The sequence below is a fragment of the Clytia hemisphaerica genome, unplaced genomic scaffold (assembly GCF_902728285.1).
Source record: "Clytia hemisphaerica strain Z4C2 unplaced genomic scaffold, Clytia hemisphaerica genome assembly, whole genome shotgun sequence".
In the NCBI taxonomy this organism is placed as follows: Eukaryota; Metazoa; Cnidaria; class Hydrozoa; order Leptothecata; family Clytiidae; genus Clytia; species Clytia hemisphaerica.
Genome location: NW_027104114.1, coordinates 928984 through 944631, shown reverse-complemented (window position 1 = coordinate 944631; position 15648 = coordinate 928984). Strand labels below are relative to the sequence as shown.

Here is a 15648-nt window from a genome sequence, read left to right as displayed (position 1 = left end):
TCGCTTATTTTTTTATTTCAGAAATTCGTATATCAACAAATTCGAATTCTGCTTAAACTTGACTGTTTCAAAGAGTTGATTTTTCAAAAAAGGATGAATAAAAGAAAAATTGGAAAAATCCAATTGACAATGTCTATCATTTTATTCTTAATCGATTTCTTTCTTTTTAAGACACAAGTATCTACTTAATATCTTATTCAATCAATAACAACATTCGAATAAGCGCCCCTCCCTTGAGGAGGCACTTATTCAAAGGGGGCGCTTATTCGAGCGGGGCGCTTATTCGAGGATTTACGGTACATCAGCATAATATAACAACAGGCAGACACTGTTCTGATATGGAATATATATCTGATATGAAACGGAAACACTTGTAAAATGTAAAAATAAAACCTATAAATGCGTTGACTTATTGTCTTTTCTGGTTTTAAAGACGTATTGGATTTAAATTTTATGCTTATTTTTCAGCTGCATCATGGGTAATATCACCATTGCTTTCTGGGTTGATATCATGTGCCATTTTCCTTGGTATTGATCGATGGATCCTCAAAAGTGTAAGTCTCTTTTATGCAATGTTGCAGTTTTCCTTCAATAGACGAAAATCTGTCCGTATGAATTTTCTAGCATGTACGGAAAAAAGCAATCTCATTTTAATCATTCTATAAGCCCAGTTAAGATAATGAGTTTTGAGGATTTTACTATAAAATTTGTCCGTTTTTTCGGAGCACACTGTATTTTTGTCTCTATTGCAAGCCATAATCCTATAGAATTCATGAAACTCAAGTTAAGGAGTTTCTTAAAATCAGTGTTTTTCATTTGTAATTGTGCGTAATCCGATTACTCGCGATAGTCGGGTTCGATTTCCCGATCTTTCCGGTTTGGTTTCCCGATTTGGTTTGCGTTTGTGCTCGCACTTACTAGGATATACTCTTTTAAATTTTATGTTAGATATATTGAGAAAGGCTTCGACCACGATAAAGATGCTTGAATAATGGTTTGCTATTCAAAAATGACAATTACCGGAGTTTGCAGCCGTCATTACGGCTGTTTTAATGATATTATTATCATTGAGATTCTTTGTCTGTAGTAAATTCCTTCCATGGTCCTGAACAAAAACCACTAATAAACCTTTTTGTATACTTATTTTCCAAATTCAAGATATAGATATAGACGTTTAGCAAGAAAACAATTGTAAATATTTTAAATTTCAATTTATCGATCTTGATAAAGAGTTTAGAAAAATACTTGACGGTTTTTCTTATGACTATGGAAGGGAATATACATGCAAAATATCTCAAATCATCTGATTAGACGAGACCAATTTGATTAGTTGTTTTACGGGCCCGACCCTGAAATTAAAAAAATCGAAATAAAAATAAAATCAATTTTGGTACTACTTTTTTATTTTCTTTGCTTTTCAGACTGCCAACTTTTCAAAATTTTGGTGTTTTTCAAAGTTTTGAGAGTTTTATGTCCAATTTTTCATTTTCTATTTTCTATTTCGCATTTTTGTCAAGACGTAGTAGTTTCTGCTGCCTTTTTTGGAGATTCTATACGTAAAATTCTCCTTTTATTTTTATTTTTTCGCCGACCGACCCTATTTTTTGGGTAGCTTGGCCCGTAAAACAACAAAGTAAATTGGCCTCGTCTTACCACTTATAAACAAATCTTTTTCCTTTTATTTTCAGAGCAGTCCATTGAAGTATGGTTTGATCGCACTCCCTTTCTTGTTGTTCGCAACCATTTTTATAAATCTGTTCTCCATTTTCTACAGCAGCAAAGAAGGTAAAGAATCTTTTTGTAATTTTTATAGCACGATTCAAACAAGGGAGAGGTACTAGGTTTGCGAGATGACGGATATGTCCGAGCTAAAGTTCGAAAATCGAGCCTTAATTTTTGTACCCAATCTAGGGACTTTCGAAGGTTCGAAAAAGGGACCCTTATGGCGCTCGCGCATACCCGGCACCCATTTTGCCTAATCCCCCCGGGATTTAAAACCTATATATGCCTCGGTGAACTGTTAAGAATTTCAGTGGTGATATAAAAAAGTATTTTCCAGGAAAAAAACGTACACTCCCTGTTGAGGACGTCCAACCTTCTATGGTTCTATGACATCGTACTACGCTATGTTATACGTGAGAGTTGAAAAATGCAGTGGGGTTTTTTAGTGTAATTTCCAGTGGGGAAGCTTCTATCAATCAAATCTTTTTTAACTTCTTAAAAACCTCAACTTCTAAAGGACTAAAAGACAGCCCTTAAACCTTTTTCCAATATTCGAAGAAAATCTTTAGAGATCGAAATAGAGAGAGATTATTCGAGCAGCCAATGTTTGATTTGCATAACTCCTTATCGGCCCTTTTCATGCCGAGTCTAGGCTTACTCTTGTCTCCCGAATAGACGGGGGGCGTCCGAATAAGCAGGGGATAGGAAATTTTCTAAATTCTAATAAACGTGGGGTGGAATAAGAGGGGGGGGGGTAATTTGAAGATATGATTTTTTTTAATTGGTATCAATTTCAACAACAAAAAAGAAATTTTAACAAATGAACACATAAAATAAGAACCAATACTAACAAAAAGGAAAATTTTAGCAAGTTTAAGGTCTATCTACACTGTAATAAAATATTGAATTATTCAAATTAAATTAACAGGGGGGTCTTAATAAGAGCGGGGGGATGGATTTTTTTCTCTTAACAATTAGCGTCTATTTGGGAGACAAGAGTATGGTTTTATTTAATGAGGACCTGCACAAAAATGCAGGGCAAAAGTTTTCCCAATTTTAAAAATGCCGTATTTTGAGAATTCACATAATTGAGAAGTGTTGGAATAAGGGCTGGCGAAAATGTGTCAAAATTTTGAGACTATAAATCACTTTTTCTAGTCTTTGGTATGGCTGATTTTGCATGGTATGTTATATTTGGTATCTGCATTGGAGCGTCCCTTGTCATCTCCATCATAGAGGCTTTCGGTGTAAACCCATGGCTTAAAAAGAAAATTCTTGCAGAATCAGAATCTGCGGAAATTCCTTCAGTACGTTTCGATAACGAGGCTGGGAAAGATGAAGAAAAGGAGACTGACGAAAAAGGTAATTATAGGTTTATTGATTGTTTGAAATTCATTTTTGGATATTTGGTAGTATAGACAATAATGAAAAACTTAGAATCCCAAAATTTTGAGTCCCAAAAGTCCATAATGACAGCTTGAGGGCTAGTTGAGGTTTTTTTTTGCCAATTATGAAAGTCTTGACTTTGAGGGAAAATATTTCAAGTTGCAACTAAGGTCACATTGGTCCATTTTGATTTTCTGAAAGTACTCACGGTAAAGTGTCAAACAAACCAATGTGACCTTGATCGCACTTTCTATTTACTCCTTTGATTTATCAATCGTTAATAGGACTGAGTCAAAAAATCTTTTGAATTTATTTTTTTGCGATTCAGGGTTTTCAAATGTTTCGCGTGGGACTAAATTTAAGCAAATTAGCCAAAAATCAATTGAAAATGCTCCTGAAATCGCCGATTTTTGTCGAATAAAATAAAGCAAATTAACTTGGTTTTTAAGCCGGAAATCTGATTTTACAAATTTTACACAATATCAATTTATATATCAAAAACTGCGAAACTGTTGTCTTACATACATACACACTCAACGGTTCTTACACCTCTATTGACTTACAGCAAAGGAAAATCATCTTCCATACACGACTAACACTAATTCCGCCAATTATGGATCTATAGGTACGTTCAGGGATAATCAGATGGTTTGGATATCTTTTGATTGTAGATTCATTCCATGGTCCTGAGCAAAACATCTAAAACTTTTTGATTAAGTCCTTTCCCATGTGAGATATTACGAAATATGACAATTTGAAATCTTTATAAATAGCTCTCACTTCAAAATCCTTTTGTTTTCTTGCGAAAACTCTAAAACTGTACTATAACTTAGATATCTAGACTTTGGAAAACAGTTCTATTAGCAAGATATCTCAAACCGTCTGATTATCCCTTCAACTTAAGTTCTCAATTCAAACGCATGATTTTCACAACCCTTGTTAAGGCTGATTTTCTCTCAACAAAGATTTGTCCAACAATGTTTTCAACTATATGGCTCTGTGTAACTAGAATAGAGGGTCCCTATAACTTGAACTCGTTCATTGAAACCCGACCTTGATCGGAACTTAAGTAAGTAAGTAAAAGTAAGTAAGTTTGCGACCGCAGTCGAGAGCAACCCGTAGGCTCCCTTTTCGTATAGCTGTCTACCCAAAGGTAGGGGAGGGCGCCACTTATTTCCCTGGATTGCTCCACTTACTCTTGATCCGTCTCTTCAGCTGCTGAGCATCAAACAGAGAGACATTAAGTACCATTTTGGGAATCTTTGGTATGACCCGGCTGGGGATCAAACCCACAACCTTGCGCACTGTAGCTGGATGCTCTACCTTAATGCTACGGTCGCTTACGTTCGATCGGAATTTACGTCTACTCAATGTGAACAATAGAAAGAAAGAATGGGCCGGGTATTTTATGGGGACTAAGACTTAGTTACCACCTGCTTCCCAGGCGGCACACAACATCAAAACAACGTCCATGTGACATTCATAACGTCCAAATTAGGCTATTTGAACGTTAAAACAACGTTGTGTGCCAGCTGGTTTGTTTCAGTCTAGTGGTAAAAAAACATATTTTCCCAATATATTTCAGGTACCCATAACGAAGGCTTCGAGCATGCTTCAGAAGCGAATGACGAAATAAATCAAAATGGTGACACCAAAAATAAAGAAACTGCCACAATCACTATAAGTCATGAAGAGAAAAAAACTATAGACACAAAACCGCGATCTGAATCAACGAGGTCCCGGACCCGTAGCGTCCTTGATAGCGTCCTTCCAGAGCCAGATGATAGCGCGCGATCACAAATTCAAGATGATCCACATTCAGCACAACTTTTCAAATATCTTCAGATTTTAACCGCCGCGTTTGGCGCTTTCGCACATGGTGGTAATGATGTTAGGTAATAGTGATTTTAAAGTTTTGTTGGGATTATTTCAGAATACCTTATCGGCCAAAACTTAGTCGGCCCTAAGTGACTAAATTTTGGCTTGGTGACTAAAATTAGGGCCGAGTAAAAATTTAGGCCGACTAAAATTTGGGCCGACCAAAAATTTAGAAATGCCCAAAACTTATATATTAGTCGGCCCTTAGTGACTAAATTTTGACGAGGTGACTAAAATTAGGGCCGACTAATAATTAAGGCCGACTAAAATTAAGGCCGACTAAGTTTTGGCCGATAAGGTATGCACCCCTACAATGCCTTTTGGTAATTCTTTTTCACTTTTACAACAGTTACTTAATGAGATTAAATTTGGCGGGGTTTGAATTTCACAGATTTCGTGGATTCGGGTGTCATCTGCGAAATTAAGTCCCAATGGACATTTGGAAAGGTCTTATCCGCGAAATATTTTTAATCGAAACTAAAACAAATGTCAAATAAAGTTCTTTATAGACCAATATCAATCCTACCGGTTTTATCGAAAGTCTACGAACGTGTTATTTTAACACAATTATGCGATTTCATTGAAAGGAATTCACTTTACCGTCCAAATCAATCTGGATTTCGGAAAGGGCACACCACAACAACGCTACTCTTAAAACTACGTGATGATATAATCAAAGCTATGAATAAAAGTGAAATTACACTATCAATTCTTATCGACTACTCCAAGGCATTCGATACGATCGACCATTTTACCCTCATTGATAAACTTAAAAAGTTAAACTTTAGTTCCATGTCATTGCAAATCATTATAAGCTATCTCACAAACCGTCAGCAATTTGTGCAAGTGAACGATAAAAGATCACCCGTTCAACCCATACACTTTGGTGTCCCTCAAGGCAGTATTTTGGGTCCAGTTTTATTTAACCTATATGTTACCAAATTATCTGACCAAATCTCCTCTCTCAGTATCCAATATGCTGATGACACAACGCTTTATCGTCACTCAAAAATTCGTGATATACTTCAATGCATCCGGGAAATCGAGACTGATATCGAATCACTTTCCACCTGGTCAGCTGATCATAATCTCTTGTTCAATGCTGATAAACTGCAATACATCATCTTTTCAACCAAACGTCTAGCGTCATATCACAAATTATGTAGTGACTACTCGTATCTTATTTCTTGTTCAAAAAAATCAATTGAACAAAAAGATGTTGTCAAGCTTCTTGGTCTTCATTTGATAAAAACCTATCCTGGTCCGACCATATCAACCAAATTATAAAATCCAGTCATGGTACCATTCGAGCTCTTCGTAATTTCCAACGTTTCACACCATTTAAAGTTCGGAAATCACTCGCTGAAGCTATAGTGCTATCGAAAATAGCGTACTCCATAGTCGTATTCGGACAGATCCCCGATTACTTATTAAATCGTCTGCAACGTATACAGAACATTGCTGCAGGATATGTCCTAAACCGATATGCCACACTGAAAGATGTTGTCGATCTGCAATGGTTACCAATAAAAGAGCTTATTGATTTTAATGTTTCCAAACTTGTTTACAAGGCCCTCAATGATAAAAAATGGCCTTCATATCTTTCTTTGGTGAAAGTAACTCAGCCTCGGAAGCTTCGCTCGCAGGATGATGGTATTAAAAAAAATTGATTTTGGCTTATCTAAGACATTTCAGGACCAAGCTCAAATTTTTAACGAACTCCCGAAAAATATCAGGGAAATCAAAGACCTGAAGAATTTATTAAAGAATCAAAATTGTTTTTTAAATCTAGGGCACATACTCGTGCGCACACACCAAAAAATTATAAATTTATGAAGATCTATTTTTACTTTATTACTTACTAATATTTCCACTACTATTATCCACTATCCTTTTGCTAGTCCCTATTTTGATACAATCTACATTCAGCCTTTGGGTCCTTAGTTATCCAACTCCATTTCATGTCTATCTAGTGGTCTAGTTTTATAAAATTTTATCCAGAAAATTTGTAAAAATATTTATATTTATTAATACTATTTATTCTTTAGTGCTTTTTATTTTGATATTTATGTTTAGGGGGAAGAACAATTTTGTATGAAATTGAACCTAATAAATGATAATAATAATAATAATAATAATAATCGTAGAAATTTTAGCGCGACTAATTTTAACGTATATTACCGAGTCAGGAAAATCTAGATTTTTTTTTTGGATTTATTTTAGCGAATCACGATTTCAAAAAATTTCGCTTGGATAAATTTTAGCGAATGCTTGTATTACATTATTGACTGAATTCGTTTTCTAGCATTTCTTTGCACTGAAACCCTTCCTGATAAAAATGTATTGAGGCAATATTACCAGAAATTTCGCGCGGATAAATTTTATCGATCTGTCGATTCGGCGTGTTTTAGCGAGATTTATTTAGCGAAAATAGGGAAAACTCGCTAAAATGCTAAAATTAGTCTCGCTAAAATTTTTACGATTAAAGAACTTGTTAAATCGTGTTTACTGGGATCAAAGAAGGGTCTAATAAAGCGTATTTCAACAACTAACATGCATGATTTGCAAATAAAAGGCATAAATTCAACCGCAAAATTATATCCTGTGATAACATATATAGTAGGGGGCCAAGCCTGGGGTTCCGTGACATCTTTTCTATGACCTAGCCATTTTTAGTCTATTCAAGAGAACAGTATATTACAAGATATTTTTGAAAGGGAGGACGCGGATTAGGCCCGGGAAAACTTTTTTTGACAAAAATAGTGACGCCATAGGCAAAACTGCAAGGGAAATAAGGAATAAGAAATAGCTTATTTTCAAAAGTCAAAATAAACGAAAATGATTGGTACCATCATGAACATATAAACGACTGGACATCCATCTCCTTTGTATTTTTGAAGATAACACTGCTAGTTTCGTTGCCGCCTCGTAAAATCATCAAATGAAACAATAAATTTTGATGGTATATCTATTGGGAATACCTTGCTAACAACGTCAAAACGTCAAAACGACAAAAGTCTCTGTTGTTTTACTCTTCTCAAGTCTTCTATATTATAACAAAGATAACAGAGGCAAAATCATCGTCAGCTTGTCTAAACTCCGACTAATATTTCTATGTTGATAAAATATATTGCAAACTTGTGAAAAAATTCGAAAATATTATTTTTCTGCATTAGGAGTAATGTCCAAGCTCTATCAATCCTTTAACCTAGATAATTCAAAGAAATAAAATTATGACGGAATATTGTCGGATTTTTTACACCAATTTTGAAATACAGGCGGCAACGAAGCTCGCTTCAAAGAGACAATAAAAGATAGATGTCCAGTCGTTTACATGTTCATGGTACCATCTGATATAGCATGAAATTCTGAGCAAAAAAAAGTATCACAACAACTCTCTGACTAAAACACGCAAAGAAATACAGCCACTTGAAGTTCAAAAACATACCGACGTCAGTACGATCAAGACAAGATTTGACGTCAAATCACAGTAGAGCTGACAGTTAGTTGGTCTTAAAGCGGCTGTATTTCTTTGTATGTTTTAGTCAGAGAGTTTTTGTAATACAATTTTTTGAGACGGGAACACTTATGTAAAAATAAAACCTCTTCATTTTTCAGTAATGCAATTGGTCCTGTCATTTCATTATGGCTGATCTATCGAACAGGAGAGGTGCAAAGTACAGCTCAAACGCCCATATGGATTCTCATTTACGGAGGTGTTGGCATCATCGTCGGTTTGTCTGTGTGGGGTCGAAGAGTAATCAAAACCATCGGTGAAAACTTATCACCCATCACTCCCTCTAGGTAATTAGTTCAGTACATGTTTTTTTTTATAAACATAACGCTTATAAGCATATAGAGGCTCAGATTTGTAGAATTCCTAAGCATAACATAAGCATACGTGTCAGCCAGAAAAAAATTTCAAGTTGTCATTTTTTATCAGTTTAAAATAGTTTGGTTGAGGTCAAGTAAAAAAAAGACATTCCACGGCTATACCACTGCTCCCAAATCTGAACAAATTTTTACAAAATTTCTAAAACTTGGCTCGGGATGAATTATAAGCATGATTCATAAGCATATAATAAGCATAATCTATGCCTGGATGCTTTGAGAACTTAAGCATATACGAGCCTGACCAAGGGGCATACACTTGCTTATAAAAAAAAACATGTAGCCCAAACAACGTCCATATGACATCTGTATCTTCCTTTTCAGACGGGTTTCCGTCTTCATATTTTACCAAAATTTGGAGAATATGTGTTAAAGAGACATAAAAGTAATAAAATGTAAACATTGCGCGAACCACGTGTCATTAAAGAGAACAATTAAAATCACATGCTCAAAACAAACATATAAAACAATTGAAACAATCAAAATCATCTATATTTGTTTTTATTGGACCTACCTGGAGGTCCTATAAATTAACCTTTGTCCGTCCGTCCGTTCGTCCGTCTGTTACCAGCTTTTCTCAGGATTGGCTCATTAGTTTTTCTGATTTTTGGCACAATGATGCAAAATGGCAATGCCCAAAATGTGACGGAACCCGATTTTCGAAAAAAATATATTTGGGCAAATTTGGGCCAAAAACTGCCTAAAAATAGGATTCTTTGGACTTTGTGCAAAATCATGTCATTACTTTTTTCTGATTTTTTGTACAAAGATGGAGGACAAGATTCTCTAAAGAATGGCTGAAGTGATTTTTCCCGGAAAATTCTTATTCGCCTTAATAAACGGATTTTCGTATTTTAGGGAAATTCCCTTTAACCAAATAAGAAAATACAGCTTTTCTCAATGTTGACTCATTATTTTTTTCTGATTTTTTGCACAATGATGCAAAATAGCAATGCTTAAAATGTGACGGAGCCCGATTTTCAAAAAACATTCTTTCCCGGCCGAAAATGCCGGAAATATGCCGGAAAAACTGTTTTTTGGCATTTTCTCAAGATTTTATCATTGAAAAAAGCGATGCATTGTGGGATTGTTTTGAGTTTATTACAATAGAATTCCATCAAGGAATTCCTAAAAGATTTCTATTGTAATACACTCGAAACAATCCCACAATGCGTCGCTTTTTTAGAAAAATCAAAAACTCCGATAGGGTCTGTTGACTCTCTCTAATTTGATCTTCAAGGAACCAAATTATTATTCGAATTAGAGAACGGTTCAAGTTACAGAGTGTCCAGTTGAGGGGACCGATATTTTGGTTCGAAATACAAAAATATTCAAATAATAGGGAGTCAACTGCAACGAGAAGCTTTATTTTGACCACTTTTTTACACTCTTTCTTCATTTATTTATTTGCAGTGGTTTTGCCATTGAAATTGGTTCTGCACTTACAGTCCTCTTAGCATCGAATCTTGGTATTCCGGTCAGTACAACTCACTGTAAAGTCGGTTCCGTAGTTTTCGTCGGTCGTGTTCGATCCAAAGAAGTCGTTGATTGGTCGTTATTTACGAATATTGTTATTTCATGGGTTGTAACGATGCCTATAACAGGTGCGTTTTTACCAGTACTACATCTTTTCTTATCTTTTTTTATTAAGTAGGTGTAATTATCGTGCAAATTTGGAACAGAGCACCAAATTTGGACCAGACATGCCTAATAACCTATGGATTGATATTAGAAGGGTGGCCCAGAAAAATTTTAAGGGTAGCCCTTATTTTTAGACCCATTTATTGAAAAACTAGGCCAAAGCCCAAGGGCCCAATTTTTTGCCAAAACCAATTATAGAATCTGAAAACTTTCGAAAAACGAAATAGAAGACTTTTAAGTGAGTATGGTCGATTTCACTGAACGGGAGTTATTCGATGAAGAAGTAGTGGTTCCCAACTTATTTTGGTCATAAATCACTTATAAAATGACACTTCTACATCAAATAACTCCCATTAGAAAATTAAAGGATATATCACTGGCCTTTATATACCCTGGACCAAGCTTTACCCCCCATCATTGATCGGAGTTTTTAAAAAGATGGTACCCTAATTCAATGTAATTTTCTATTTAAAGTCTGTCCAGATATAATTGGCAGTGGAAACAAGAATGCCTGTAACTTTTGATAGTCAAATATAATTATGGAAATTTTTTTTGCTTGTTTTAGAGAATCAAAAGCGCTATATTTGAATGTATTTTTGGTTGAAAAATTCGCGATTTTTAGCGGTTTAATTTGCGATTGTAAAAATTGAACTTTTTTTCAACTTATGCTATAACGTTCATTTTTACACCACTGGTAGTTCAACCTTAGGTTAAGAAGTTTGTTAAATTTCAAGGCAAACAGAAAAGTCCTTCGGAAGATATGGGACCCGAAATACCCCTTGGTAGCACTTTTCTGTGAAATATCAAATCTCCAACTTATTACTAAAAACGGGGGTTATGTTGTCTTTTTTTTTTGAACAGTGCATGCAATTAAAAGTTGGAAAATGTTAAGTGTTGGTGCATTATTGGTATTATTGGTATCATTGATATTTCGAAAAGAAGTGAAATCATACAGTATAATTGTTTTTTATTGAAAGGATAAGCATGAACTTATATTGCCTTTGTTATTTTTTTAAGTCATTAAAGAACTTTGCTAATTCCCAAAACACTAAACACAGTTTGGCTATTAGGTCATTAAAGAGATTGTAAAATGTGTTATGATCGAAAAAACTGTTTCATCAATCAATATCACTATACCCCCGTTTTTAGTAATAAGTTGGAGATTTGATATTTCACAGAAAAGTGCTACCAAGGGGTATTTCGGGTCCCATATCTTCCGAAGGACTTTTCTGTTTGCCTTAAAATTTAACGAACTTCTTAACCTAAGGTTGAACTACCAGTGGTGTAAAAATGAACGTTATAGCATAAGTAGAAAAAAAGTTCAATTTTTACAATCGCAAATTAAACCGCTAAAAATCGCGAATTTTTCAACCAAAAATACATTCAAATATAGCGCTTTTGATTCTCTAAAACAAGCAAAAAAAATTTCCATAATTATATTTGACTATCAAAAGTTACAGGCATTCTTGTTTCCACTGCCAATTATATCTGGACAGACTTTAATTATTTTTTTTCACCGCCATTGAATAGTGCTACCATTAGGGTACCATTAAAAAAAAAAGCTACGATCAAATATTCTTGATTGGCCGGGATCGAGAAACTGTGTCCAGGGTATTTAAAGGTCCAGTGGGATAGTCCCAAACTCAAGATGACGTCTTTTTCTCGAAAATAAAGAGGCAAATTCTGCTTTTCTGATACTTTTTATATGAAAAAAGACGTAATCTTTACATGAAATTTTAATGCATGCATTATAAGTAGATAATGGATAAAAGAAATACCCTTTGTCATAAAGTTTTGAACTCTTTGAATCTGCAAACTCGTTCATTCGCATTAAGATCTAACACCTTATGCAAATTTAAATGCACATGGGATATTCATGAATACCCCTGTCTAGACAGTTGGATACCCATAGTTTCCTAGTGGGTTGGTTGCCCCCCCCCTTGAGATTTTGTGGTTGCCCCCCCCCTTTAAATCCTCCCTAGATTCGAAAACCTCTTTGCCCTCCCCCTTTTTTCGAAAAGATATTTAAAAGCCTCAAAGTCCCAAATTTCATGCATTTTTGACTGGCAAAATGAATACAATATGCTATATTTTACTGCTTTGAATCCTGGAAATCTTTTCCCCCACCAGATTTTCCCATTCACATCTAATTTTGCCCCCCATTAATATTAAAGAAGGGTTTTGCCCCCCCCTTTTTTTAAAGGGGAGAACACAATGATACCCCCTCCCCAAGATACTCAACTTTTCTATCTACTGATTTGCTTTTTCTTTTTTAGGTGGAATATCTGCGATGATATTTGCCATTCTTCGTGAGGTCATGTAAGATGTTAAAATGATTTTTAACTTGACAGATCCCTCAAATGTGACAATAGACCTTATCGGAGTTTTTGATTTTTCTAAAACAGGGATGCAATTGTGGGGTTGTTTCGGGGTATTACAATAGAATATCCCTCGAAGAATCTAATCCTAAGAGATTTCTATTGTATTTATTTTCTATTTCTATTATTGTGACCTTATCATTTCTTGAACCTCAGGCAGTTTTTGGATTATACCCCTATGGAATTCCACTTATTTTTGACAGACTTTCGTAAACCCTTTTGGAAATCCACTGCATTTCAAACCTAGCCCCATAGAACAGAAATTGACCTCCTCAATTTAGGGGTTGCACAGTTTTTCTCTTGGAAACCCCTTTTCCTTACTGTACGTTTATTAGAGACTCGAACGTATAGCTTGCGAATTCAAAGTGGAGTTTAAAAATCTAAAAAATAATGCTGAGCGATGTTATTTTTAATGTAAATTTAAGGCTCTGAAATGGATGATATTTTTACGGGTATTAAATAATTTTTTCTTGATTTTGAAAGTATATTTTTAGACATAAAGTTCGTTTGTAAATAAAAGTATTGTAGTAACTAACGATAGAGAAAATATGAAGGAGAATGAAGATTTTATACGATCATGGTCGAAATATATTGGGACACCGATTTCTGGGTATTTGGCCGTTTTTTTTTAGAATTCTAGAATTCTAGAATACACCTTTTCGACGGTAGCCGCCAATTGTCGCGCGGGCATTTTTTTGTCCGTTTTACCACCCTAAAACCGTTCCAGTCTTTCTTTCGCACCTAATGACAATAGAAGAACGTGTAAAAAAAGGATTGGACCGAGTTGAAGTTGTTGGTAAATAAAATAATAAAGTGGCACGCGCCTGACCCCGCGACCACAGTCGAAAAGGTGTATTTTCATAGGCATCCATTAATGGATTCGTATAAGTGCGGTTTTGTAGAGGTCTGCAAATCAGACTAGTAATTCCACTTTTATTTCATTTGATATTTCTATTTGAGAGGGGTATAATGGCTTCCCAGACTATATTCTTGACTTATCATTGGAGAATTTTTTCATTTTTGAGCTTTTGAGTCTTGACAGTCTTGAGATCTTAAGATCGATTGATAGCAGTTCTTCGTAGATTTCACTAAACCTTTTGATTCAATTGAATTGACGTCCATTGACGGGATCAAACTCGAAAAAATATTGTTCGCGTAAATCCTGATGACATGATTCTAGGCGATGCCCTACAAGAACACTAAAGTCCAAAGTGAGACATCTGATTGAGATATGCCGAATTTTTCGACCTCGGGTAAGTTATGGCATGTCTCAAAAACTGAAAATTACCATAATAATTTTTAGATCGCATTAGTCGACAGAAAATGACCAAACGAATGAATGAATATGAAGAGTACTATGATGAAGTGTAACATGATGTGTAACCTAATTGTTTTTTTGTTGATTTTCGCGAAAAACCGCAAAAACCAATTGTGACGTCATAATCGATGACGTCATAAAAACTAACAATTGAATTTCTCAAGAATAGCTTATCCAATACACCGTTTAGGAGTCTCGCTATTTCACGGTACTCCATTGCAGAGGCCCGGTAAAAATGGTAGGTAAAAATGCGCACTTTAGTACTGTGAAAGGTTAGAGGAATGTAAACATTGTGAATTTTTTTCTCTCCTTTAAAGAGAATGATTTAGATATTTGAACATGATATCAATGATAATTTTACAAGTCTCTCCTGAAAATTTCACAAAAATTCATCAAGAGGAAAAAAAGTTATGATTAAAAAAGGAATTCTTTACCTATCGTTTTTCTGCTATTTTTCCTTATGAGAACCAGATGTTTGCCTACCGTTTTCTTACGGAGGAGAGTGAATTTTCCGTGATCGCTAAAATCAAAACAATGGAAAATTGGATTGACGCGTGCGCAGTCGACACACCTAAACGGTGTATTGTCTTCAAACTTTCTTTCACCAAAGATGTATCTCGATCAGAAAGTCGATCAGAAATTGAAAAAAAAAAATTTTCGAAATTTTAATGACGTCAGTACAGTAGAAATTTTAGTAAAAGTTTGAAGACGAATGAATAAACAATCTTTGAGAAATTCAACTTTCTGCTGAATATAACTGACAGTTTGGCGCTCTTTTCTTTCCCGCACTTTATACTATAGTTTTGCAAATGCTTAAAAGATGCTGCAACTTTTCTGGCTATAAAAGATGGAAGCGGCCCGGGGGGTATTAGGTTTGCGAGATGACGAGATGACATTTTGAAAATTCTATCCATTTTTTTACGTTTTTGCCACCCTTAGTGTAGCGAGCACCTCACTAAAAACCGGGATTTTTCATCTCGTTTCTTAGTGAGTTCCACTTTGACGATTTTCGAAAAATAGAAGCCTTTCAAGTGTTTTGACGCAAATTCGATTTTTTCTCTACTGCAGGAGCTTCGAAAGTTAAAAGTGACGTCAAAAAATCAAATGTTTAGAGTCCGAAAACCCGGGCTCAAAACATTCGAAAAAGTCGCAAACTGGAATAGACGTTAATTGCGTAAAAAAACGCGGGTGACGTCTAGTATAGGCTACCCTTAGTGTTAAGGCCGGTGTCCACTTTCGCGCGAAACTTTTCACGTTATTTGTAACGTCATTGGTTGATTGAAAAAAGAAGCAATTCCATTGGTCAAAATTGACGTAACGGTTGAAAAAAGTTGAACTTCCTTCAATTTTTTTTTTGTTTGCGCGAAACTTTTTTATGACGTAATCTTTTCTTCAGGCAAAAACGGTTAAGAAAAAATCTTTCGCGCGCTTCGC

General features: G+C 35.1%; 1 protein-coding gene across 2 annotated transcripts in view; it reads left to right on the top strand.

The window, feature by feature from the left end:
• The window catches only part of LOC136813394 (sodium-dependent phosphate transporter 1-B-like), a 31633-nt gene extending 18167 nt beyond the window's left edge, over positions 1 to 13466 (top strand). Inside the window, exons 5-12 of one of the 2 annotated variants that reach the window (XM_067069915.1) lie at positions 469 to 554; positions 1689 to 1785; positions 2881 to 3084; positions 3674 to 3733; positions 4694 to 5003; positions 8605 to 8790; positions 10291 to 10481; positions 12795 to 13466. In XM_067069915.1, coding sequence (XP_066926016.1) covers positions 469 to 554; positions 1689 to 1785; positions 2881 to 3084; positions 3674 to 3733; positions 4694 to 5003; positions 8605 to 8790; positions 10291 to 10481; positions 12795 to 12841 — 1181 coding nt within the window. In that variant the 3' untranslated portion in view covers positions 12842 to 13466. The remainder of the gene's footprint in view (positions 1 to 468; positions 555 to 1688; positions 1786 to 2880; positions 3085 to 3673; positions 3734 to 4693; positions 5004 to 8604; positions 8791 to 10290; positions 10482 to 12794) is intronic. The other variant, XM_067069916.1, reaches the window with a different exon arrangement.
• Positions 13467 to 15648: the final 2182 nt, after the last annotated feature.